Consider the following 26,484-nt stretch of genomic DNA (forward strand, 5'->3'; position numbering starts at 1 on the left):
AGGGCTGATGGCCAGTTTCCTGCCTCTGGTCCTTCCCGTACTCGGTATATTAAGAGTGCACGATGCGCAGGGACAGACCACAGATGACAGACCAAGATGCCAATGCTGCTGGCACAGATCACAGCCAACTGGATGCCAGAGACACTGCACTGACAGCTGCCCTTACCCTGTAGTTTTTACTCTAATAAACTCTATACTTGCAGGCTGTAGAGGAAGAAAGACAATCTCAAGATGCTGCTGAAGCAGTCAGTGTCCCACCAAGCATATCAGATGCTTCATCTGCTGAGGCAAAGACCGTGCCTTCAGCTTCCCCTCTGGTTGCACATCTCAGACCGGAGGAACATTCATCTGCACGCAAAAGAGCGTAAAAGGCCATCAGCACGAGGTGAGAAATATCCATGTGGTCAGTACCAGGTGTGAAATGAAGGCACAGACTCCAGGAGCTACGCTGGAGTGTGCACTGTGAGGAGATGCCTGGTCATATCTACTTTCCATCCAGTTCCATGCACAAAGGTGGACATCCTCTCCATAACACTTGGCTTGCCTTCATGTGAAGGGCATGTCTGACAAGCCAGAAGATAACATGGAACTTGTGGAGTGTTGCTGGCCAGGAACCTACAGAGCTGTGGATTTGCTCTTGCCTCACAGGTTTCTGCAGAGTCCACAGGAGGAGCACAGAACGTCAGGAGATGGCCCAGATATGTCCACAACTGGGTGGAGAGACATCACAGAAAGGAACAACTGAGTTCAACTAGCTGTGGTGGCGGGGAGCATGCAAGGCATTGCCCAGTGCTTGCCCTGTCCCTTGCCTATAGCCATCTGTCCCCGACATGCTGCCACTCACCGCTCGTGGCCCGTCATCAGGACCACGCTGAGTCACAGGCAGCCGGCTGCCAGGCACGTGCGGAGGGCTGTCACAGTGGGCTGTCGTAACCGCCAGGGCTTTGTGACGCGGGCCGGCATCGAACCCGAAGGCCGTTGTGACGCGGGGCTGCCTTGAGGGGTCAGCGTCCCCTGGAGGGAGTGCCGCTCACTCTCAGGACAGCGGCTCCGTGAGGAGGCAGCAGCTCCTGGGTGCTTCCCTGTGCCTCTGTGCGAGGACGCGGAGATGAGCGAGAAGCGCGAGAAGGACGACTCCCAGCCCAACGCAGGGCTGCCACGCGTGCAGGAACGCCGCCAGGTGAGGCAGGCGGAGAGCAGCGGGGCCGGGCTCGGCCGGGCCGCCGGTGGCGACCTGGCCACCTCCATCTCACGCCTCCTTCTCCCCACAGGTGGGCCGCACGGCGCCGCGAGCGGTGCCGCCGGGCAGCCGGAGCCCGGGCTCGTCCCTCCACGGCGTCCATCTGCCGCCGCTGCCCGGCCCGGAGAGCTCGCGGGCCTCCGGGAGCCGCCGCGCACAGGTAGGGAGCCCGAGGGAGGCGAGGCCGAACGTCTTCCCGCGTGGCGCGGGGACCGCCCACATGAGCGCTGCCCTCGGTGCTCCGTGGGGCGGGAGCGGGACGGACCGCGCTCACCTGGTGTTTCTCCTCGGCTTCTCTTGCAGGCGGGCGGGTGGCAGTTCACGCTGTCGGTGAGCCGCAGCAGTGCCGGCGGGCAACGGAGACAGCCTCAGCCATCCTTGCTGCCTCACTTAAGGCGGCCAGGGATGCCGGCAGCTGCACCCCGGCGTTCTGGTGCAGCAGCCTGCGCACCTGCTGCGCGAGGCAGAGAATGCACCATCGGCATTAGAAGCGTCAGACTCCCAAGACTTCCCCGAAGACCTCGGCAAACACCACACGTATCCAGTCGCAATACCAGCTGGGCAAACCCTGTGAGTGTGCCCAGGCTTCTCATGCCCCAAGCGGCAGCAGACGGTGCCAGCGCTGCCGGCACTGCTCAGGGAAGACTGGGCATAGGCTCTGTGACAACCAGGGCTGAGGGACAGATTCCTGCCTCTGGTGGTTCCCGAACCAGTGATGCTGGAGTGCAGGTTGAGCTGCAGGAGCTGGAAGAGGCTGCTGAGAAGGAATCCACGGGACAGTCATCTGGCAACCTGTGCAGCGCATCTCTTGCCTCATCTGTTGAGGCAGACACTGTATGTGCAGCTTCTCTTCTGGCTGCACAGCCTGGGCCTGGAGGACACCTCGAGAGTTTGGCAGTAACCGGTACTGAAGATGGGGAGAACTCAACTTCTTCCAACACTGAATGCTCCTCTGCCTCTGATGATTCCCCAGCCAGGGATGTATTAGTCCAGGATTTGCAGCAAGAACTGGAAGAGAGCGCTGGGAGAGAAATTTCAGGACAGTTATCTGGCACCCTGCAGGCTGCCTCACTTGTCCCTTCTAAGGCACATACTGTGTGTTCACGATCTCCTCTGCGTTTTGGTCCTGGGCTTGCAGAACTCCTTGAGCCTCTGCCTGCATCAGTGCCGGAAGATACAGAAAGCTCATATTCTGAGGTTGCGTGGTCTGCAGTGGACTCCAATGCAACAATATTGTTCTTGTCAGTGTCTCAGAGAGGAGGCTCAAGTGAAGGACTAGCTACTGTCACGCCTAACTCCTCTGCAGAAGCTCTGGGAGAAGCAGAGAGATCGGAAGATCCCAGAGTGATCAACTGGCAGGCCCGTGGGTATCCTATGATCCCAGTACGCTGGAGAATTCTTGACGAGGATGGAAATGAGCACATCATGTCACGCTGGAATATTTCCTGGCCAAAGAGTCTGAGAAGCTGCGGGCAGCAAAGCCTCCAGGCAAGAGATAATGCTTCCAACACTGCTGGTGCTGCTCAGGACGTGCCGGACACGCAGCCCACAACATCATGGGCTGATGGCTGGTTTCTTGACTCTGCTGATTCCCGAATGTGGGCTATTAGATGGCCAGTTGAGCAGGAAGAGTCAAGCAATGACAGCAGCAGTGCTACTGCAGAGAGCAAGCAGGATAGCAGAGACACTGCAGAGACAGATGGGGGTGTGCACCTGCCCTCCTGTCTTTGCCCTTCGACATCAGAGGCTGTGGAGGAAGACTGGGAGTGTGACTCTGATGCTGCATCAGAGGCAGTCAGTGTCACACTCGGCACATCTGATAATTCATCTGCTGAGGTGGAGGACACATCTTCAGCAACATCTGTGGCTGCAGATCCCAGGCCTGAGGAGCAGGTGTCAGCATGTGTGGGATCAGATGTGGGCCCTCAGCATGAGGTGAGCAAGGCGTGTGTGGTTGGTACCAGGCATGAAATTGGTGATTTCCAATTGTTGGCTGGTAGACTGCCACTTGTGCAAGAAGACTCCAGCGATGACAGCAGCAGTTCTTCTAGCACTGCTGAGAGCATGCTGAATACCAGAGACACTGCAGAGACAGATGAGGGCATCCACCTGCCCTCCCGTCTTTGCACTTCAAAAGTGGATGCTGTGGAGGAAGACTGGGATTATTACTCCGAGGAAGATACTTCATCAGAGGCAGTCAGTTTAACACCCAGCACATCTGATAATTCATCAGTTGATGTGGAGACCACATCTTCAGCATCATCTGTGGCTGCAGATCCCAGGCCTGAGGAGCAGGTGTCAGCATGTGTGGGAGCAGATGTGGGCCCTCAGGACGAGGTGAGCAAGGCGTGTGTGGTTGGTACCAGGCATGAAATTGAGGCAGAGGCAGGAGAGGTGCCTGGAGCTTGCGCTGTGGCAAGATGCCTGGTGCTGTCTCCTTTCCAGCCAGCTCCACGCATTAGGGTGGAGAACCCTTCTGTTACCCCTGCCTTACCTTCAAGCAAAGGGGCCTGGAAAGGCAATCCGTTCCTTGGGCGCGTGGCACCCACAGCATCACCGGGCAGTGACAGACTGGGTTGTGGTTTTGTTCTCTCCACACAGGTTTCTGCAGAGGCCAGAAAACGTGCACAGAGCTCCGTGTGCTTCAGAGATGCACCGGAGGATGGCCCAGGTACGTCCCCGGGCAGAAAGCCATGCCCACCAAGTGGCACGGAGGCCAGCGGCGTTCTGTGCCCTGCCACATGCAGTGCAGTCCTCCCAGGGAAATTCCATGGTGGTGGGTGGCAGGCAGGGCCGTGCCTCTGCCTCTTGCCTACAGCTCTCTGTCCCCAACAGGTACCACTGACGCACCACACGCAGCGGCTCGCCGCCGGATGCCAGCTGTCATCAGGATGGCGCTTCGGGCTCTGCGCAGAGTTTGCACCTGCAGCTGCATCAGGGGACAGGAAGAGGAAAGGCACGAGGCTGCAAACACCAGGCAGCTCCCAGAGACAACAAACTAAATCACAGAATTGAAGAATGACCTGGATTGCAAGGGACTTCAGGGATCATGAAGTTCCAAACCCCCCTGCCTGGCAGGGCCACCAACCTTCCACAATTACTAGATCAGGTTGCCCAAGGTCCCATCCAACCTGGCCTTGAACACCTCTAAGGACGGGGCATCCACAACCTCCCTGGGCAGCCTGTTCCAGGGCCTCACAACGCTCCTAGTAAAGAACTTCCCCCTAACATCCAACCTAAATTTACCCTCTTTCATCTTAAGTCCATTTCCCCTTGTCCTGTAGTTGTAGAATAGCTCCCAGAGATGAAACACCCAATCCTGTAGATGTAGAAATCTGATTAAACCTTATCCCTTAACCCTATCCTGGCTGAGTGCTGTCTGGTCTGTGCACGTTTGGTCTCTGTGCAGCTACTGGGATCAGAGAATGGAGCAGTGGATCCCCGTGTCAGTGATGGCAGCAAGTGCAGAGAGCGTGGGCGTGCAAGGCACGGTGATTTCTCGCTTGCAAAGTGTGAGCTGGCTGAGCTGCTGTGTGTGTGTGAGGTGGCCTGTGATGAAAGGGTTGAAGGTCTCTGAAGCCCTGGCTAGAGGAGACCAAGAGTGTCCCAGCTGGATCGGGGCTCCTCAGGTGCCACACTGTGTAGTCTTGGGTATTCCCACAAAGACATCATTCCCCCATATGAGGATGTCATCAGCATAGGGACAAACCCGGACACCGTGGTCCAACATAATTTTCTCCATCCTCCGTGCCTATGCTCGGAGCGCCAGAGTGGGTGAGTGTTTGTACCCCTGGGGTAATCAGCTGAATGTGCACTGCAGTCCCTCCAAGTAAATGCAAACTGACTGTCCTCCGCCTTCCTCAAGGGGACAATAAGAAACCTGTCTTAGACATCAAGAGCAGCCAGAAAGGCAGGAGCCTGTTTCTGTAGAGCAGCAATCAATTCTGAAACATTTGGGACAGCTGTTGCTGAAGGGGCAGTGTTGGCATCCAGGTGCCTATAAGTCTCCCACTTCCCATTAGGCTTCCACACCAGGAGAAGTCCCTTGACATTTTCAGAATACAGTGCCCGTCCTGTCCCATACCTATGGCCATCTGTCCCCCAGAGGATCCACATCTCACAGAATCACAGAATCACAGAATTGTAGTGGTTGCAAGGGACTTCTAGAGATCATCGAGTCCAATCCCCCTGCCAAAGCAGGCTCCCTACACCACGTTGCACATGTAGGCATCCAGTCGGGTCTTGAATATCTCCAGAGGAGGGTCCACCACCTCTCTGGGCAGCCTGTTCCAGTGCTCTGTCACCCTCACCATAAAGAAGTTCTTCCACACATTCGTGCAGAACTTCCTATGCTGTAGTTTCTTCCCATTACCCCTAGTCCTGTCCCCGCACACTACCGAAAGGGGACCAGCATCGCAACTATGACCCCACATCTCAGGTATTTATAGACCTGGATCAAACCCCCTCTCAGCATTCTTAACTCAAGGCTAAACAGACCCAGTTCACTTAGTCTCTCCTCATAGGGGAGATGCTCTGGGCCCTTCACCATCTCTGTGGCCCTCCGCCGGACTCTTTCCAAGAGATCCCTGTCTTCTTTGTACTGAGCAGCCCAGAACTAGACACAGTATTCCAGATGAGGCCTCACCAGGCAGAGTAGATAAGGAGGATCACCTCCCTCAACCTGCTGGACACGCTCTTTTTAATGCACCCCAGAATGCCATTGGCCTGTTTGGCTACAAGGGCACACTGCTGGCTCATGGCCAACCTGTCGTCCACCAGGACGCCCAGGTCCCTCTCAGCAGAGCTCCTCTCCAGCAGGTCTTCCCCCAGCCTGTACCGGTGCATGCAATTATTTCTCCCTAGGTGCAAGACTCCTCACTTGCATTTGTTAAACCTCATCCGGTTTCTTACTGCCCAGCTCTCCAGCCTGTCCAGGTCTCACTGAATGGCAGCACAGCCTTCAGGCATGTCAGCCAATCCTCCCAGCTTCGTATCACCAGCAAACTTGCTGAGGGTGGTCACTATCCCCTTGTCAAGGTCATTGATGAAGGTGTTGAACAAGACCAGACTCAGCACCAACCCCTAGGGAACGCCGCTAGTTACAGGTTTCCAAACAGACTTTGCACCACCAATGACAATCCTCTGAGCTCTGCCATTCGGCCAGCTCTCAAACCACTTCACCGTCCACTCATCTAGCCCACACTTCCTCAGCTTTGTTATAAGGATGCTGTGGGAAAGAGTATCAAATGCCATGCTGAAATCAAGGTAGACTACATGTACCGCCCTCTCCCCACCCAGCCAGTGACAATGTCATAGAAGGCTACCACGTTGGTTGAGCATGACTTCCCCCTGGTGAACCCATGATGGCTACTCCTGATAACCTCCTTTTCTTCCAATTGTTTGGAGATGGCATCCAGCACAACCTGTTCCATCACCTTTCCAGGGACAGAGGTGAGGCTGACTGGCCTATAACTACCTGGATCATCCTTCCTGCCCTTTTTGAAGACTGGAGTGACACTGGCTATCCTCCAGTCTTCAGGGACCTCCCCCATTCTCCAAGACCTCTCTAAGATGATGGAGAGAGCGGTTCAGCAATCACTTCCGCCAGCTCCCTCAGCACCTGTGGATGCAACCCATCAGGCCCCATGGATTTATGGAACTCAGTGTCACCTAGGAGCTCACGGACCACCTCTTCCCTGACTAAAGGGAAGTCTCCCATTCCCCAGATCCTCTCACTAACCTCCAGGGTCTGGGATTCCAGAGGGAGAGCCTTTTCACTGAAGACAGAAGCAAAGGAGGTATTCAGTAACTCTGCCTTCTCAGCATCCCCCTGTTACAAGAACACCCCCCTCACTTAGTAGGGGACCCTCGTTCTCCCTAGTCTTCCTTTTGCTGTTAACTTACTTTAAAAAGCCTTTTTTATTATCCGTTATCACTTTAGGCAGATTCAATTCCAGGTGGCTTTAGCTTTCCTCATCACATCCCTGCAGGCCATGACAACATTCCTATATTATTCCCAAGTGGTCAGACCCTTTTTCCACATTCATGGACCTTCTTCCCTTTGAGTTTGTGCATGAGCTCCTTGCTCATCCACACAGGTCTCCTGCCACCCCTTCCCGATTTCGTAGTCAGATGGATGTACTGATCCTGAGCTTGGAAGTAGCGCTGTTTAAATGCTGACCAGCTCTCAAAGGCCCCCTTACCTTCTAACACCTAGCCCACGGGATAGCTCCAAGCAGGTCCCGGAAGAGACCAGTGTTGGCTCTCCTGAAGTCCAGGGTAGCAATCCTACTTTTTACCTTGCTTCTTCCACTCTGGATCTTGAACTCCACCATCTCGTGATCACTACAACCCAAGGTGCCCCCAACCTTTACTTCCTTAACATGTCCTTCCTTGTTAGTGAGAATAAATGAGTTTAAGGCTGAGAGCAGGGTACAGTAAAACAAGAAACTTAAGAAGGAACTAGAAAAAGACAGAGTGATTTTTTCAGAGCAGAAATGAAGTTAGACTCAAGTCACGTGTTTTCGGTGGTGTAGGTTTTAATTCATCAAAATGTTTTTGGAAATGGTTGATAGCTTTAGCTTGTTTGTTTCTTCACTTGTTCTTGACCTTTCCTCTGTTGCTTATTCTGGAAAAGCAAATCTTCCTTTCCTCCTGTTGATCTGTCTAGACTAAAATTAAGAAGCTGATTTTCTTAACAGTGTCTGGTGTGATGCCATGTTTTGGCTTTAGGAGAAGAATGCCGATAGCGCATCAGAGCTTTGGTTGTTGCTGAGCCATGATGTACAGAGCCAAGGATGTTTCTGTTCCTCAGCTTCTCCTACTGTCCTGCCAGCGAGGGGGCTGGGAGGGGACAAGGAACAGGAAGGGGCACTCACACCATATGACATCATACAAAAGCAAATAAAACCGTGCGGATCTGGCCAGGGAGGGGGCAGACACTGCTCAGGGACAGGCTGCGCGTAACTTGGTGGGGGGGAAGAAATCACTTGTTTTGTAAATATGCATGTATATACACATACATACATACGCATATATATACATATACATGCGTTTTCCAGGATTGTTCAGCCCAGAAAAGGGAAGGCTGCAGGGAGACCTCATTGCGACCTTCCGATATTTCAAGGGAGTTTAGAAACTTCAGGTGAATAAACTTATTGCAAGTGTAGTGATAGGACGTGGCGGGAAGCAGGGGGGAGGATATTGTTGTCCAGTAGGAACACATCCTGGCTGCATAGCATGAGCAAGCCAAGGTATGTCCCCAAGTGAAGAGACATCCCAGTGAGGGCCTGCCGACCCCAACCAGCCCAGTGAGCAGCTCTGTGTACAGAGTACTGCTGTGCCAAGGCCACCTCTCCCAGGGGAAAGCTGTGGTGACTGGAGGCAGGTAGGGCCTTGCCTGGTGCTTGCCCTGCCCCTAGCCTACAGGTATCTGCCCCCTGCCTACAGCTCTCTGTCCTCCACAGGAGCCACTGCCGCATCACACACTGCAACTTGCTGCTGGTGGCCAGCTGTCATCAGGATGAGGCTGAGCCGCAGCCAGCCAGCTGCCCAGGCATGTGAGCAGAGCTGCCACAGTAGGGCCGTGGGGGCTGCCATATGGGGACCGTCCTCTGCCGGTTTGGCTATGGGGAGCCGGGCAGCAGATGCCCGTGGCTGAGCGTTCTGTGGGGCGTGAGCTGGAAGGACCGCGCTCACTTGGTGTTTCTAACTCGGCTTCTCTTGCAGGCAGGTGGGAGTTCACGCTGTCAGTGACCCGCAGCAGTGCCTGCGGGCAAAGGAGACAGCCTCAGCCATCCTTGCTGCCTCACTTAAGGTGAGCAGGGATGCCGGCAGCTGCACCCCCAGCATGCAGCAGCATCTTCTAATGCCCATAAGCTGCTTGCTCTGCAAGCAGCAACCTGCGCACCTGCTGCAAGAGGCAGAGCACGTGCCATAGGCATTAGAGGCGGCAGACTCCCAGAAGTTTCTCCAGGTCCTTCAGGGAACCTTGCATGTCCAAGACCTGGCAGTGAGATCTGAGAGCAGGGCGCCAGCCCTCAAAGACTCTAACTGTTCTCATGCCTCTGCACGCTAGAGCCAAGCAAGGGTACCCTGTGCGCTGCAGCCAGAAGCCCAAGAGTTGGCGTGCAGCTGGCAGTACCGGGGCATGGTGCATGCACCAGCAGCCTGGGAGCACCAGCAACAACTGCCCAGGTGCAAGCCACTAATGCTGGTAAGATCCCCATGGCTTGGACAGACGCTCGGGAGGGCACCCGAGGCACTGGTGCAGCCTCTACACCACATTCCCCATCTGCAAAGAAGGGCTCAGAAGGGGAGGCACGTCATGGCAAAGAGCAAACAAGGAGACTCTGTCCCATCTGTGCCTGAAGATGTGGAAAATTCAGCTTCTTCCAAGGCTGCACTTATTCCAAAGAGACAAGATCCCAGAGAAATCACCAGGATGGCCTGTGGATATTCTGCCACGATCCCAGCAATCCGCAGAATTCGTGATGAGGAGAAAAAGGACCAGATGTTGTCCAGATGGAATGTGTCCTGGCCAAACAGCGTGAAAGGGCCAGGGCACTGGAGATCCCAAGCAGCAGATGATGATGCCAACACTTCCGGCACTGCTCAGGGCACGCTTGGCATCTCTACCACAACAGCGAATGCTGAGGGCCAGTTTCTGGTATCTGGTGATTCCCAGACCTCAGACATAAGCGTGCAGGCTGTGCAGCAAGAGCTGGAAGAGCCCACTGAGGGAGAAACTGCAGGACAGTTTCTGGTGATTTGTTGTTGCACAGGTCTTGCCCCATCTGAAGAGGCAGAAACAGCGCGTTCAGCTTCTCTTCTGGACTCAGGCCCAGGGCCTGCAGGGCAACTTGAGTCTGTCTGCCTCAGTCACCAGAGGTGCAAAACACTCAACTTCTCCCAAGACTGCACACTGTCCAGAGGAGGCTAGTGCGCCGACAGCATGTGAGGGAGGGGGAAGAGAACAAACAGCTGTGGCCATGTCTGGGTTCTCCATACAAGCTCTGGGAGAACCACAAACGCTGTGAGATCCCAGAGAGATCTACTGGGAGGCCTATGGATATCTTCCAGTTCACCCAGCAAACTGGGGATCCGTGATGGGGCAAGGAAGGAACAGATGTTGTCCTGCTGGAATGGGTCCAGGGCATACAGAACGAGCAAGCCCAGGCTTCTTAGCCCCAAGCAGCTGATGATGGTGCCAGTGCTGCCAACACTGCTCAGGGCATGCAAGGTATCTCCATCACAACAGCGAGGGCTGATGGCCAGTTTCCTGCCTCTGGTCCTTCCCGTACTCGGTATATTAAGAGTGCACGATGCGCAGGGACAGACCACAGATGACAGACCAAGATGCCAATGCTGCTGGCACAGATCACAGCCAACTGGATGCCAGAGACACTGCACTGACAGCTGCCCTTACCCTGTAGTTTTTACTCTAATAAACTCTATACTTGCAGGCTGTAGAGGAAGAAAGACAATCTCAAGATGCTGCTGAAGCAGTCAGTGTCCCACCAAGCATATCAGATGCTTCATCTGCTGAGGCAAAGACCGTGCCTTCAGCTTCCCCTCTGGTTGCACATCTCAGACCGGAGGAACATTCATCTGCACGCAAAAGAGCGTAAAAGGCCATCAGCACGAGGTGAGAAATATCCATGTGGTCAGTACCAGGTGTGAAATGAAGGCACAGACTCCAGGAGCTACGCTGGAGTGTGCACTGTGAGGAGATGCCTGGTCATATCTACTTTCCATCCAGTTCCATGCACAAAGGTGGACATCCTCTCCATAACACTTGGCTTGCCTTCATGTGAAGGGCACGTCTGACAAGCCAGAAGATAACATGGAACTTGTGGAGTGTTGCTGGCCAGGAGCCTACAGAGCTGTGGATTTGCTCTTGCCTCACAGGTTTCTGCAGAGTCCACAGGAGGAGCACAGAACGTCAGGAGATGGCCCAGATATGTCCACAACTGGGTGGAGAGACATCACAGAAAGGAACAACTGAGTTCAACTAGCTGTGGTGGCGGGGAGCATGCAAGGCATTGCCCAGTGCTTGCCCTGTCCCTTGCCTATAGCCATCTGTCCCCGACATGCTGCCACTCACCGCTCGTGGCCCGTCATCAGGACCACGCTGAGTCACAGGCAGCCGGCTGCCAGGCACGTGCGGAGGGCTGTCACAGTGGGCTGTCGTAACCGCCAGGGCTTTGTGACGCGGGCCGGCATCGAACCCGAAGGCCGTTGTGACGCGGGGCTGCCTTGAGGGGTCAGCGTCCCCTGGAGGGAGTGCCGCTCACTCTCAGGACAGCGGCTCCGTGAGGAGGCAGCAGCTCCTGGGTGCTTCCCTGTGCCTCTGTGCGAGGACGCGGAGATGAGCGAGAAGCGCGAGAAGGACGACTCCCAGCCCAACGCAGGGCTGCCACGCGTGCAGGAACGCCGCCAGGTGAGGCAGGCGGAGAGCAGCGGGGCCGGGCTCGGCCGGGCCGCCGGTGGCGACCTGGCCACCTCCATCTCACGCCTCCTTCTCCCCACAGGTGGGCCGCACGGCGCCGCGAGCGGTGCCGCCGGGCAGCCGGAGCCCGGGCTCGTCCCTCCACGGCGTCCATCTGCCGCCGCTGCCCGGCCCGGAGAGCTCGCGGGCCTCCGGGAGCCGCCGCGCACAGGTAGGGAGCCCGAGGGAGGCGAGGCCGAACGTCTTCCCGCGTGGCGCGGGGACCGCCCACATGAGCGCTGCCCTCGGTGCTCCGTGGGGCGGGAGCGGGACGGACCGCGCTCACCTGGTGTTTCTCCTCGGCTTCTCTTGCAGGCGGGCGGGTGGCAGTTCACGCTGTCGGTGACCCGCAGCAGTGCCGGCGGGCAACGGAGACAGCCTCAGCCATCCTTGCTGCCTCACTTAAGGCGGCCAGGGATGCCGGCAGCTGCACCCCGGCGTTCTGGTGCAGCAGCCTGCGCACCTGCTGCGCGAGGCAGAGAATGCACCATCGGCATTAGAAGCGTCAGACTCCCAAGACTTCCCCGAAGACCTCGGCAAACACCACACGTATCCAGTCGCAATACCAGCTGGGCAAACCCTGTGAGTGTGCCCAGGCTTCTCATGCCCCAAGCGGCAGCAGACGGTGCCAGCGCTGCCGGCACTGCTCAGGGAAGACTGGGCATAGGCTCTGTGACAACCAGGGCTGAGGGACAGATTCCTGCCTCTGGTGGTTCCCGAACCAGTGATGCTGGAGTGCAGGTTGAGCTGCAGGAGCTGGAAGAGGCTGCTGAGAAGGAATCCACGGGACAGTCATCTGGCAACCTGTGCAGCGCATCTCTTGCCTCATCTGTTGAGGCAGACGCTGTATGTGCAGCTTCTCTTCTGGCTGCACAGCCTGGGCCTGGAGGACACCTCGAGAGTTTGGCAGTAACCGGTACTGAAGATGGGGAGAACTCAACTTCTTCCAACACTGAATGCTCCTCTGCCTCTGATGATTCCCCAGCCAGGGATGTATTAGTCCAGGATTTGCAGCAAGAACTGGAAGAGAGCGCTGGGAGAGAAATTTCAGGACAGTTATCTGGCACCCTGCAGGCTGCCTCACTTGTCCCTTCTAAGGCACATACTGTGTGTTCACGATCTCCTCTGCGTTTTGGTCCTGGGCTTGCAGAACTCCTTGAGCCTCTGCCTGCATCAGTGCCGGAAGATACAGAAAGCTCATATTCTGAGGTTGCGTGGTCTGCAGTGGACTCCAATGCAACAATATTGTTCTTGTCAGTGTCTCAGAGAGGAGGCTCAAGTGAAGGACTAGCTACTGTCACGCCTAACTCCTCTGCAGAAGCTCTGGGAGAAGCAGAGAGATCGGAAGATCCCAGAGTGATCAACTGGCAGGCCCGTGGGTATCCTATGATCCCAGTACGCTGGAGAATTCTTGACGAGGATGGAAATGAGCACATCATGTCACGCTGGAATATTTCCTGGCCAAAGAGTCTGAGAAGCTGCGGGCAGCAAAGCCTCCAGGCAAGAGATAATGCTTCCAACACTGCTGGTGCTGCTCAGGACGTGCCGGACACGCAGCCCACAACATCATGGGCTGATGGCTGGTTTCTTGACTCTGCTGATTCCCGAATGTGGGCTATTAGATGGCCAGTTGAGCAGGAAGAGTCAAGCAATGACAGCAGCAGTGCTACTGCAGAGAGCAAGCAGGATAGCAGAGACACTGCAGAGACAGATGGGGGTGTGCACCTGCCCTCCTGTCTTTGCCCTTCGACATCAGAGGCTGTGGAGGAAGACTGGGAGTGTGACTCTGATGCTGCATCAGAGGCAGTCAGTGTCACACTCGGCACATCTGATAATTCATCTGCTGAGGTGGAGGACACATCTTCAGCAACATCTGTGGCTGCAGATCCCAGGCCTGAGGAGCAGGTGTCAGCATGTGTGGGATCAGATGTGGGCCCTCAGCATGAGGTGAGCAAGGCGTGTGTGGTTGGTACCAGGCATGAAATTGGTGATTTCCAATTGTTGGCTGGTAGACTGCCACTTGTGCAAGAAGACTCCAGCGATGACAGCAGCAGTTCTTCTAGCACTGCTGAGAGCATGCTGAATACCAGAGACACTGCAGAGACAGATGAGGGCATCCACCTGCCCTCCCGTCTTTGCACTTCAAAAGTGGATGCTGTGGAGGAAGACTGGGATTATTACTCTGAGGAAGATACTTCATCAGAGGCAGTCAGTTTAACACCCAGCACATCTGATAATTCATCAGTTGATGTGGAGACCACATCTTCAGCATCATCTGTGGCTGCAGATCCCAGGCCTGAGGAGCAGGTGTCAGCATGTGTGGGATCAGATGTGGGCCCTCAGCATGAGGTGAGCAAGGCGTGTGTGGTTGGTACCAGGCATGAAACTGAGGCAGAGGCAGGAGAGGTGCCTGGAGCTTGCGCTGTGGCAAGATGCCTGGTGCTGTCTCCTTTCCAGCCAGCTCCACGCATTAGGGTGGAGAACCCTTCTGTTACCCCTGCCTTACCTTCAAGCAAAGGGGCCTGGAAAGGCAATCCGTTCCTTGGGCGCGTGGCACCCACAGCATCACCGGGCAGTGACAGACTGGGTTGTGGTTTTGTTCTCTCCACACAGGTTTCTGCAGAGGCCAGAAAACGTGCACAGAGCTCCGTGTGCTTCAGAGATGCACCGGAGGATGGCCCAGGTACGTCCCCGGGCAGAAAGCCATGCCCACCAAGTGGCACGGAGGCCAGCGGCGTTCTGTGCCCTGCCACATGCAGTGCAGTCCTCCCAGGGAAATTCCATGGTGGTGGGTGGCAGGCAGGGCCGTGCCTCTGCCTCTTGCCTACAGCTCTCTGTCCCCAACAGGTACCACTGACGCACCACACGCAGCGGCTCGCCGCCGGATGCCAGCTGTCATCAGGATGGCGCTTCGGGCTCTGCGCAGAGTTTGCACCTGCAGCTGCATCAGGGGACAGGAAGAGGAAAGGCACGAGGCTGCAAACACCAGGCAGCTCCCAGAGACAACAAACTAAATCACAGAATTGAAGAATGACCTGGATTGCAAGGGACTTCAGGGATCATGAAGTTCCAAACCCCCCTGCCTGGCAGGGCCACCAACCTTCCACAATTACTAGATCAGGTTGCCCAAGGTCCCATCCAACCTGGCCTTGAACACCTCTAAGGACGGGGCATCCACAACCTCCCTGGGCAGCCTGTTCCAGGGCCTCACAACGCTCCTAGTAAAGAACTTCCCCCTAACATCCAACCTAAATTTACCCTCTTTCATCTTAAGTCCATTTCCCCTTGTCCTGTAGTTGTAGAATAGCTCCCAGAGATGAAACACCCAATCCTGTAGATGTAGAAATCTGATTAAACCTTATCCCTTAACCCTATCCTGGCTGAGTGCTGTCTGGTCTGTGCACGTTTGGTCTCTGTGCAGCTACTGGGATCAGAGAATGGAGCAGTGGATCCCCGTGTCAGTGATGGCAGCAAGTGCAGAGAGCGTGGGCGTGCAAGGCACGGTGATTTCTCGCTTGCAAAGTGTGAGCTGGCTGAGCTGCTGTGTGTGTGTGAGGCGGCCTGTGATGAAAGGGTTGAAGGTCTCTGAAGCCCTGGCTAGAGGAGACCAAGAGTGTCCCAGCTGGATCGGGGCTCCTCAGGTGCCACACTGTGTCGTCTTGGGTATTCCCACAAAGACATAATTCCCCCATATGAGGATGTCATCAGCATAGGGACAAACCCGGACACCGTGGTCCAACATAACCTTCTCCATCCTCCGTGCCTATGCTCTGAGCGCCAGAGTGGGTGAGTGTTTGTACCCCTGGGGTAATCAGCTGAATGTGCACTGCAGTCCCTCCAAGTAAATGCAAACTGACTGTCCTCCGCCTTCCTCAAGGGGACAATAAGAAACCTGTCTTAGACATCAAGAGCAGCCAGAAAGGCAGGAGCCTGTTTCTGTAGAGCAGCAATCAATTCTGAAACATTTGGGACAGCTGTTGCTGAAGGGGCAGTGTTGGCATCCAGGTGCCTATAAGTCTCCCACTTCCCATTAGGCTTCCACACCAGGAGAAGTCCCTTGACATTTTCAGAATACAGTGCCCGTCCTGTCCCATACCTATGGCCATCTGTCCCCCAGAGGATCCACATCTCACAGAATCACAGAATCACAGAATTGTAGTGGTTGCAAGGGACTTCTAGAGATCATCGAGTCCAATCCCCCTGCCAAAGCAGGCTCCCTACACCACGTTGCACATGTAGGCATCCAGTCGGGTCTTGAATATCTCCAGAGGAGGGTCCACCACCTCTCTGGGCAGCCTGTTCCAGTGCTCTGTCACCCTCACCATAAAGAAGTTCTTCCACACATTCGTGCAGAACTTCCTATGCTGTAGTTTCTTCCCATTACCCCTAGTCCTGTCCCCGCACACTACCGAAAGGGGACCAGCATCGCAACTATGACCCCACATCTCAGGTATTTATAGACCTGGATCAAACCCCCTCTCAGCATTCTTAACTCAAGGCTAAACAGACCCAGTTCACTTAGTCTCTCCTCATAGGGGAGATGCTCTGGGCCCTTCACCATCTCTGTGGCCCTCCGCCGGACTCTTTCCAAGAGATCCCTGTCTTCTTTGTACTGAGCAGCCCAGAACTAGACACAGTATTCCAGATGAGGCCTCACCAGGCAGAGTAGATAAGGAGGATCACCTCCCTCAACCTGCTGGACACGCTCTTTTTAATGCACCCCAGAATGCCATTGGCCTGTTTGGCTACAAGGGCACACTGCTGGCTCATGGCCAACCTGTCGTCCACCAGGACGCCCAGGTCCCTCTCAGCAGAGCTCCTCTCCAGCAGGTCTTCCCCCAGCCTGTACCGGTGCATGCAATTATTTCTCCCTAGGTGCAAGACTCCTCACTTGCATTTGTTAAACCTCATCCGGTTTCTTACTGCCCAGCTCTCCAGCCTGTCCAGGTCTCACTGAATGGCAGCACAGCCTTCAGGCATGTCAGCCAATCCTCCCAGCTTCGTATCACCAGCAAACTTGCTGAGGGTGGTCACTATCCCCTTGTCAAGGTCATTGATGAAGGTGTTGAACAAGACCAGACTCAGCACCAACCCCTAGGGAACGCCGCTAGTTACAGGTTTCCAAACAGACTTTGCACCACCAATGACAATCCTCTGAGCTCTGCCATTCGGCCAGCTCTCAAACCACTTCACCGTCCACTCATCTAGCCCACACTTCCTCAGCTTTGTTATAAGGATGCTGTGGGAAAGAGTATCAAATGCCATGCTGAAATCAAGGTAGACTACATGTACCGCCCTCTCCCCACCCAGCCAGTGACAATGTCATAGAAGGCTACCACGTTGGTTGAGCATGACTTCCCCCTGGTGAACCCATGATGGCTACTCCTGATAACCTCCTTTTCTTCCAATTGTTTGGAGATGGCATCCAGCACAACCTGTTCCATCACCTTTCCAGGGACAGAGGTGAGGCTGACTGGCCTATAACTACCTGGATCATCCTTCCTGCCCTTTTTGAAGACTGGAGTGACACTGGCTATCCTCCAGTCTTCAGGGACCTCCCCCATTCTCCAAGACCTCTCTAAGATGATGGAGAGAGCGGTTCAGCAATCACTTCCGCCAGCTCCCTCAGCACCTGTGGATGCAACCCATCAGGCCCCATGGATTTATGGAACTCAGTGTCACCTAGGAGCTCACGGACCACCTCTTCCCTGACTAAAGGGAAGTCTCCCATTCCCCAGATCCTCTCACTAACCTCCAGGGTCTGGGATTCCAGAGGGAGAGCCTTTTCACTGAAGACAGAAGCAAAGGAGGTATTCAGTAACTCTGCCTTCTCAGCATCCCCCTGTTACAAGAACACCCCCCTCACTTAGTAGGGGACCCTCGTTCTCCCTAGTCTTCCTTTTGCTGTTAACTTACTTTAAAAAGCCTTTTTTATTATCCGTTATCACTTTAGGCAGATTCAATTCCAGGTGGCTTTAGCTTTCCTCATCACATCCCTGCAGGCCATGACAACATTCCTATATTATTCCCAAGTGGTCAGACCCTTTTTCCACATTCATGGACCTTCTTCCCTTTGAGTTTGTGCATGAGCTCCTTGCTCATCCACACAGGTCTCCTGCCACCCCTTCCCGATTTCGTAGTCAGATGGATGTACTGATCCTGAGCTTGGAAGTAGCGCTGTTTAAATGCTGACCAGCTCTCAAAGGCCCCCTTACCTTCTAACACCTAGCCCACGGGATAGCTCCAAGCAGGTCCCGGAAGAGACCAGTGTTGGCTCTCCTGAAGTCCAGGGTAGCAATCCTACTTTTTACCTTGCTTCTTCCACTCTGGATCTTGAACTCCACCATCTCGTGATCACTACAACCCAAGGTGCCCCCAACCTTTACTTCCTTAACATGTCCTTCCTTGTTAGTGAGAATAAATGAGTTTAAGGCTGAGAGCAGGGTACAGTAAAACAAGAAACTTAAGAAGGAACTAGAAAAAGACAGAGTGATTTTTTCAGAGCAGAAATGAAGTTAGACTCAAGTCACGTGTTTTCGGTGGTGTAGGTTTTAATTCATCAAAATGTTTTTGGAAATGGTTGATAGCTTTAGCTTGTTTGTTTCTTCACTTGTTCTTGACCTTTCCTCTGTTGCTTATTCTGGAAAAGCAAATCTTCCTTTCCTCCTGTTGATCTGTCTAGACTAAAATTAAGAAGCTGATTTTCTTAACAGTGTCTGGTGTGATGCCATGTTTTGGCTTTAGGAGAAGAATGCCGATAGCGCATCAGAGCTTTGGTTGTTGCTGAGCCATGATGTACAGAGCCAAGGATGTTTCTGTTCCTCAGCTTCTCCTACTGTCCTGCCAGCGAGGGGGCTGGGAGGGGACAAGGAACAGGAAGGGGCACTCACACCATATGACATCATACAAAAGCAAATAAAACCGTGCGGATCTGGCCAGGGAGGGGGCAGACACTGCTCAGGGACAGGCTGCGCGTAACTTGGTGGGGGGGAAGAAATCACTTGTTTTGTAAATATGCATGTATATACACATACATACATACGCATATATATACATATACATGCGTTTTCCAGGATTGTTCAGCCCAGAAAAGGGAAGGCTGCAGGGAGACCTCATTGCGACCTTCCGATATTTCAAGGGAGTTTAGAAACTTCAGGTGAATAAACTTATTGCAAGTGTAGTGATAGGACGTGGCGGGAAGCAGGGGGGAGGATATTGTTGTCCAGTAGGAACACATCCTGGCTGCATAGCATGAGCAAGCCAAGGTATGTCCCCAAGTGAAGAGACATCCCAGTGAGGGCCTGCCGACCCCAACCAGCCCAGTGAGCAGCTCTGTGTACAGAGTACTGCTGTGCCAAGGCCACCTCTCCCAGGGGAAAGCTGTGGTGACTGGAGGCAGGTAGGGCCTTGCCTGGTGCTTGCCCTGCCCCTAGCCTACAGGTATCTGCCCCCTGCCTACAGCTCTCTGTCCTCCACAGGAGCCACTGCCGCATCACACACTGCAACTTGCTGCTGGTGGCCAGCTGTCATCAGGATGAGGCTGAGCCGCAGCCAGCCAGCTGCCCAGGCATGTGAGCAGAGCTGCCACAGTAGGGCCGTGGGGGCTGCCATATGGGGACCGTCCTCTGCCGGTTTGGCTATGGGGAGCCGGGCAGCAGATGCCCGTGGCTGAGCGTTCTGTGGGGCGTGAGCTGGAAGGACCGCGCTCACTTGGTGTTTCTAACTCGGCTTCTCTTGCAGGCAGGTGGGAGTTCACGCTGTCAGTGACCCGCAGCAGTGCCTGCGGGCAAAGGAGACAGCCTCAGCCATCCTTGCTGCCTCACTTAAGGTGAGCAGGGATGCCGGCAGCTGCACCCCCAGCATGCAGCAGCATCTTCTAATGCCCATAAGCTGCTTGCTCTGCAAGCAGCAACCTGCGCACCTGCTGCAAGAGGCAGAGCACGTGCCATAGGCATTAGAGGCGGCAGACTCCCAGAAGTTTCTCCAGGTCCTTCAGGGAACCTTGCATGTCCAAGACCTGGCAGTGAGATCTGAGAGCAGGGCGCCAGCCCTCAAAGACTCTAACTGTTCTCATGCCTCTGCACGCTAGAGCCAAGCAAGGGTACCCTGTGCGCTGCAGCCAGAAGCCCAAGAGTTGGCGTGCAGCTGGCAGTACCGGGGCATGGTGCATGCACCAGCAGCCTGGGAGCACCAGCAACAACTGCCCAGGTGCAAGCCACTAATGCTGGTAAGATCCCCATGGCTTGGACAGACGCTCGGGAGGGCACCCGAGGCACTGGTGCAGCCTCTACACCACATTCCCCATCTGCAAAGAAGGGCTCAGAAGGGGAGGCACGTCATGGCAAAGAGCAAACAAGGAGACTCTGTCCCATCTGTGCCTGAAGATGTGGAAAATTCAGCTTCTTCCAAGGCTGCACTTATTCCAAAGAGACAAGATCCCAGAGAAATCACCAGGATGGCCTGTGGATATTCTGCCACGATCCCAGCAATCCGCAGAATTCGTGATGAGGAGAAAAAGGACCAGATGTTGTCCAGATGGAATGTGTCCTGGCCAAACAGCGTGAAAGGGCCAGGGCACTGGAGATCCCAAGCAGCAGATGATGATGCCAACACTTCCGGCACTGCTCAGGGCACGCTTGGCATCTCTACCACAACAGCGAATGCTGAGGGCCAGTTTCTGGTATCTGGTGATTCCCAGACCTCAGACATAAGCGTGCAGGCTGTGCAGCAAGAGCTGGAAGAGCCCACTGAGGGAGAAACTGCAGGACAGTTTCTGGTGATTTGTTGTTGCACAGGTCTTGCCCCATCTGAAGAGGCAGAAACAGCGCGTTCAGCTTCTCTTCTGGACTCAGGCCCAGGGCCTGCAGGGCAACTTGAGTCTGTCTGCCTCAGTCACCAGAGGTGCAAAACACTCAACTTCTCCCAAGACTGCACACTGTCCAGAGGAGGCTAGTGCGCCGACAGCATGTGAGGGAGGGGGAAGAGAACAAACAGCTGTGGCCATGTCTGGGTTCTCCATACAAGCTCTGGGAGAACCACAAACGCTGTGAGATCCCAGAGAGATCTACTGGGAGGCCTATGGATATCTTCCAGTTCACCCAGCAAACTGGGGATCCGTGATGGGGCAAGGAAGGAACAGATGTTGTCCTGCTGGAATGGGTCCAGGGCATACAGAACGAGCAAGCCCAGGCTTCTTAGCCCCAAGCAGCTGATGATGGTGCCAGTGCTGCCAACACTGCTCAGGGCATGCAAGGTATCTCCATCACAACAGCGAGGGCTGATGGCCAGTTTCCTGCCTCTGGTCCTTCCCGTACTCGGTATATTAAGAGTGCACGATGCGCAGGGACAGACCACAGATGACAGACCAAGATGCCAATGCTGCTGGCACAGATCACAGCCAACTGGATGCCAGAGACACTGCACTGACAGCTGCCCTTACCCTGTAGTTTTTACTCTAATAAACTCTATACTTGCAGGCTGTAGAGGAAGAAAGACAATCTCAAGATGCTGCTGAAGCAGTCAGTGTCCCACCAAGCATATCAGATGCTTCATCTGCTGAGGCAAAGACCGTGCCTTCAGCTTCCCCTCTGGTTGCACATCTCAGACCGGAGGAACATTCATCTGCACGCAAAAGAGCGTAAAAGGCCATCAGCACGAGGTGAGAAATATCCATGTGGTCAGTACCAGGTGTGAAATGAAGGCACAGACTCCAGGAGCTACGCTGGAGTGTGCACTGTGAGGAGATGCCTGGTCATATCTACTTTCCATCCAGTTCCATGCACAAAGGTGGACATCCTCTCCATAACACTTGGCTTGCCTTCATGTGAAGGGCACGTCTGACAAGCCAGAAGATAACATGGAACTTGTGGAGTGTTGCTGGCCAGGAGCCTACAGAGCTGTGGATTTGCTCTTGCCTCACAGGTTTCTGCAGAGTCCACAGGAGGAGCACAGAACGTCAGGAGATGGCCCAGATATGTCCACAACTGGGTGGAGAGACATCACAGAAAGGAACAACTGAGTTCAACTAGCTGTGGTGGCGGGGAGCATGCAAGGCATTGCCCAGTGCTTGCCCTGTCCCTTGCCTATAGCCATCTGTCCCCGACATGCTGCCACTCACCGCTCGTGGCCCGTCATCAGGACCACGCTGAGTCACAGGCAGCCGGCTGCCAGGCACGTGCGGAGGGCTGTCACAGTGGGCTGTCGTAACCGCCAGGGCTTTGTGACGCGGGCCGGCATCGAACCCGAAGGCCGTTGTGACGCGGGGCTGCCTTGAGGGGTCAGCGTCCCCTGGAGGGAGTGCCGCTCACTCTCAGGACAGCGGCTCCGTGAGGAGGCAGCAGCTCCTGGGTGCTTCCCTGTGCCTCTGTGCGAGGACGCGGAGATGAGCGAGAAGCGCGAGAAGGACGACTCCCAGCCCAACGCAGGGCTGCCACGCGTGCAGGAACGCCGCCAGGTGAGGCAGGCGGAGAGCAGCGGGGCCGGGCTCGGCCGGGCCGCCGGTGGCGACCTGGCCACCTCCATCTCACGCCTCCTTCTCCCCACAGGTGGGCCGCACGGCGCCGCGAGCGGTGCCGCCGGGCAGCCGGAGCCCGGGCTCGTCCCTCCACGGCGTCCATCTGCCGCCGCTGCCCGGCCCGGAGAGCTCGCGGGCCTCCGGGAGCCGCCGCGCACAGGTAGGGAGCCCGAGGGAGGCGAGGCCGAACGTCTTCCCGCGTGGCGCGGGGACCGCCCACATGAGCGCTGCCCTCGGTGCTCCGTGGGGCGGGAGCGGGACGGACCGCGCTCACCTGGTGTTTCTCCTCGGCTTCTCTTGCAGGCGGGCGGGTGGCAGTTCACGCTGTCGGTGACCCGCAGCAGTGCCGGCGGGCAACGGAGACAGCCTCAGCCATCCTTGCTGCCTCACTTAAGGCGGCCAGGGATGCCGGCAGCTGCACCCCGGCGTTCTGGTGCAGCAGCCTGCGCACCTGCTGCGCGAGGCAGAGAATGCACCATCGGCATTAGAAGCGTCAGACTCCCAAGACTTCCCCGAAGACCTCGGCAAACACCACACGTATCCAGTCGCAATACCAGCTGGGCAAACCCTGTGAGTGTGCCCAGGCTTCTCATGCCCCAAGCGGCAGCAGACGGTGCCAGCGCTGCCGGCACTGCTCAGGGAAGACTGGGCATAGGCTCTGTGACAACCAGGGCTGAGGGACAGATTCCTGCCTCTGGTGGTTCCCGAACCAGTGATGCTGGAGTGCAGGTTGAGCTGCAGGAGCTGGAAGAGGCTGCTGAGAAGGAATCCACGGGACAGTCATCTGGCAACCTGTGCAGCGCATCTCTTGCCTCATCTGTTGAGGCAGACGCTGTATGTGCAGCTTCTCTTCTGGCTGCACAGCCTGGGCCTGGAGGACACCTCGAGAGTTTGGCAGTAACCGGTACTGAAGATGGGGAGAACTCAACTTCTTCCAACACTGAATGCTCCTCTGCCTCTGATGATTCCCCAGCCAGGGATGTATTAGTCCAGGATTTGCAGCAAGAACTGGAAGAGAGCGCTGGGAGAGAAATTTCAGGACAGTTATCTGGCACCCTGCAGGCTGCCTCACTTGTCCCTTCTAAGGCACATACTGTGTGTTCACGATCTCCTCTGCGTTTTGGTCCTGGGCTTGCAGAACTCCTTGAGCCTCTGCCTGCATCAGTGCCGGAAGATACAGAAAGCTCATATTCTGAGGTTGCGTGGTCTGCAGTGGACTCCAATGCAACAATATTGTTCTTGTCAGTGTCTCAGAGAGGAGGCTCAAGTGAAGGACTAGCTACTGTCACGCCTAACTCCTCTGCAGAAGCTCTGGGAGAAGCAGAGAGATCGGAAGATCCCAGAGTGATCAACTGGCAGGCCCGTGGGTATCCTATGATCCCAGTACGCTGGAGAATTCTTGACGAGGATGGAAATGAGCACATCATGTCACGCTGGAATATTTCCTGGCCAAAGAGTCTGAGAAGCTGCGGGCAGCAAAGCCTCCAGGCAAGAGATAATGCTTCCAACACTGCTGGTGCTGCTCAGGACGTGCCGGACACGCAGCCCACAACATCATGGGCTGATGGCTGGTTTCTTGACTCTGCTGATTCCCGAATGTGGGCTATTAGATGGCCAGTTGAGCAGGAAGAGTCAAGCAATGACAGCAGCAGTGCTACTGCAGAGAGCAAGCAGGATAGCAGAGACACTGCAGAGACAGATGGGGGTGTGCACCTGCCCTCCTGTCTTTGCCCTTCGACATCAGAGGCTGTGGAGGAAGACTGGGAGTGTGACTCTGATGCTGCATCAGAGGCAGTCAGTGTCACACTCGGCACATCTGATAATTCATCTGCTGAGGTGGAGGACACATCTTCAGCAACATCTGTGGCTGCAGATCCCAGGCCTGAGGAGCAGGTGTCAGCATGTGTGGGATCAGATGTGGGCCCTCAGCATGAGGTGAGCAAGGCGTGTGTGGTTGGTACCAGGCATGAAATTGGTGATTTCCAATTGTTGGCTGGTAGACTGCCACTTGTGCAAGAAGACTCCAGCGATGACAGCAGCAGTTCTTCTAGCACTGCTGAGAGCATGCTGAATACCAGAGACACTGCAGAGACAGATGAGGGCATCCACCTGCCCTCCCGTCTTTGCACTTCAAAAGTGGATGCTGTGGAGGAAGACTGGGATTATTACTCTGAGGAAGATACTTCATCAGAGGCAGTCAGTTTAACACCCAGCACATCTGATAATTCATCAGTTGATGTGGAGACCACATCTTCAGCATCATCTGTGGCTGCAGATCCCAGTCCTGAGGAGCAGGTGTCAGCATGTGTGGGATCAGATGTGGGCCCTCAGCATGAGGTGAGCAAGGCGTGTGTGGTTGGTACCAGGCATGAAACTGAGGCAGAGGCAGGAGAGGTGCCTGGAGCTTGCGCTGTGGCAAGATGCCTGGTGCTGTCTCCTTTCCAGCCAGCTCCACGCATTAGGGTGGAGAACCCTTCTGTTACCCCTGCCTTACCTTCAAGCAAAGGGGCCTGGAAAGGCAATCCGTTCCTTGGGCGCGTGGCACCCACAGCATCACCGGGCAGTGACAGACTGGGTTGTGGTTTTGTTCTCTCCACACAGGTTTCTGCAGAGGCCAGAAAACGTGCACAGAGCTCCGTGTGCTTCAGAGATGCACCGGAGGATGGCCCAGGTACGTCCCCGGGCAGAAAGCCATGCCCACCAAGTGGCACGGAGGCCAGCGGCGTTCTGTGCCCTGCCACATGCAGTGCAGTCCTCCCAGGGAAATTCCATGGTGGTGGGTGGCAGGCAGGGCCGTGCCTCTGCCTCTTGCCTACAGCTCTCTGTCCCCAACAGGTACCACTGACGCACCACACGCAGCGGCTCGCCGCCGGATGCCAGCTGTCATCAGGATGGTGCTTCGGGCTCTGCGCAGAGTTTGCACCTGCAGCTGCATCAGGGGACAGGAAGAGGAAAGGCACGAGGCTGCAAACACCAGGCAGCTCCCAGAGACAACAAACTAAATCACAGAATTGAAGAATGACCTGGATTGCAAGGGACTTCAGGGATCATGAAGTTCCAAACCCCCCTGCCTGGCAGGGCCACCAACCTTCCACAATTACTAGATCAGGTTGCCCAAGGTCCCATCCAACCTGGCCTTGAACACCTCTAAGGACGGGGCATCCACAACCTCCCTGGGCAGCCTGTTCCAGGGCCTCACAACGCTCCTAGTAAAGAACTTCCCCCTAACATCCAACCTAAATTTACCCTCTTTCATCTTAAGTCCATTTCCCCTTGTCCTGTAGTTGTAGAATAGCTCCCAGAGATGAAACACCCAATCCTGTAGATGTAGAAATCTGATTAAACCTTATCCCTTAACCCTATCCTGGCTGAGTGCTGTCTGGTCTGTGCACGTTTGGTCTCTGTGCAGCTACTGGGATCAGAGAATGGAGCAGTGGATCCCCGTGTCAGTGATGGCAGCAAGTGCAGAGAGCGTGGGCGTGCAAGGCACGGTGATTTCTCGCTTGCAAAGTGTGAGCTGGCTGAGCTGCTGTGTGTGTGTGAGGCGGCCTGTGATGAAAGGGTTGAAGGTCTCTGAAGCCCTGGCTAGAGGAGACCAAGAGTGTCCCAGCTGGATCGGGGCTCCTCAGGTGCCACACTGTGTCGTCTTGGGTATTCCCACAAAGACATAATTCCCCCATATGAGGATGTCATCAGCATAGGGACAAACCCGGACACCGTGGTCCAACATAACCTTCTCCATCCTCCGTGCCTATGCTCTGAGCGCCAGAGTGGGTGAGTGTTTGTACCCCTGGGGTAATCAGCTGAATGTGCACTGCAGTCCCTCCAAGTAAATGCAAACTGACTGTCCTCCGCCTTCCTCAAGGGGACAATAAGAAACCTGTCTTAGACATCAAGAGCAGCCAGAAAGGCAGGAGCCTGTTTCTGTAGAGCAGCAATCAATTCTGAAACATTTGGGACAGCTGTTGCTGAAGGGGCAGTGTTGGCATCCAGGTGCCTATAAGTCTCCCACTTCCCATTAGGCTTCCACACCAGGAGAAGTCCCTTGACATTTTCAGAATACAGTGCCCGTCCTGTCCCATACCTATGGCCATCTGTCCCCCAGAGGATCCACATCTCACAGAATCACAGAATCACAGAATTGTAGGGGTTGCAAGGGACTTCTAGAGATCATCGAGTCCAATCCCCCTGCCAAAGCAGGCTCCCTACACCACGTTGCACATGTAGGCATCCAGTCGGGTC

At 55.2% G+C, this 26,484-nt stretch overlaps 4 protein-coding genes across 4 annotated transcripts; all 4 read left to right on the plus strand.

Annotated features, from left to right (window-relative positions):
• Window positions 1–709: 709 nt before the first annotated feature.
• On the plus strand, window positions 710–4,749 carry LOC146758922 (uncharacterized). Its single transcript, XM_085511977.1, has one exon. It carries the CDS (start codon window positions 1,109–1,111, stop codon window positions 4,253–4,255), a length of 3,147 nt encoding a protein of 1,048 aa, XP_085368103.1. The 5' UTR covers window positions 710–1,108; the 3' UTR covers window positions 4,256–4,749.
• Window positions 4,750–8,671: 3,922 nt separating this feature from the next.
• LOC146758923 (uncharacterized) lies at window positions 8,672–10,869 on the plus strand. Its single transcript, XM_085511935.1, is given in 7 exon segments — window positions 8,672–9,081; window positions 9,083–9,217; window positions 9,219–9,289; window positions 9,291–9,332; window positions 9,334–9,565; window positions 9,567–10,004; window positions 10,705–10,869. Coding segments are annotated over 7 exon segments (1,098 nt in total). The 5' UTR covers window positions 8,672–9,066.
• Window positions 10,870–11,127: 258 nt separating this feature from the next.
• Window positions 11,128–21,370, plus strand: LOC146758924 (uncharacterized). Its single transcript, XM_085511936.1, is given in 11 exon segments — window positions 11,128–14,755; window positions 15,151–15,392; window positions 15,562–15,667; window positions 19,208–19,296; window positions 19,566–19,582; window positions 19,584–19,718; window positions 19,720–19,790; window positions 19,792–19,833; window positions 19,835–20,066; window positions 20,068–20,505; window positions 21,206–21,370. Coding segments are annotated over 11 exon segments (4,683 nt in total). The 5' UTR covers window positions 11,128–11,609.
• Window positions 21,371–21,628: 258 nt separating this feature from the next.
• LOC146758925 (uncharacterized) lies at window positions 21,629–26,172 on the plus strand. Its single transcript, XM_085511937.1, has 4 exons — window positions 21,629–24,913; window positions 25,078–25,198; window positions 25,652–25,893; window positions 26,063–26,172. The coding sequence occupies exons 1-4, from the start codon at window positions 22,111–22,113 to the stop codon at window positions 26,170–26,172; spliced, it is 3,276 nt and encodes a 1,091-aa protein (XP_085368063.1). The 5' UTR covers window positions 21,629–22,110.
• Window positions 26,173–26,484: the final 312 nt, after the last annotated feature.

Source organism: Coturnix japonica, chromosome 11, assembly GCF_054131305.1.
Source record: "Coturnix japonica strain WE chromosome 11, WE-NBRP24, whole genome shotgun sequence".
Classification (NCBI taxonomy): Eukaryota; Metazoa; Chordata; class Aves; order Galliformes; family Phasianidae; genus Coturnix; species Coturnix japonica.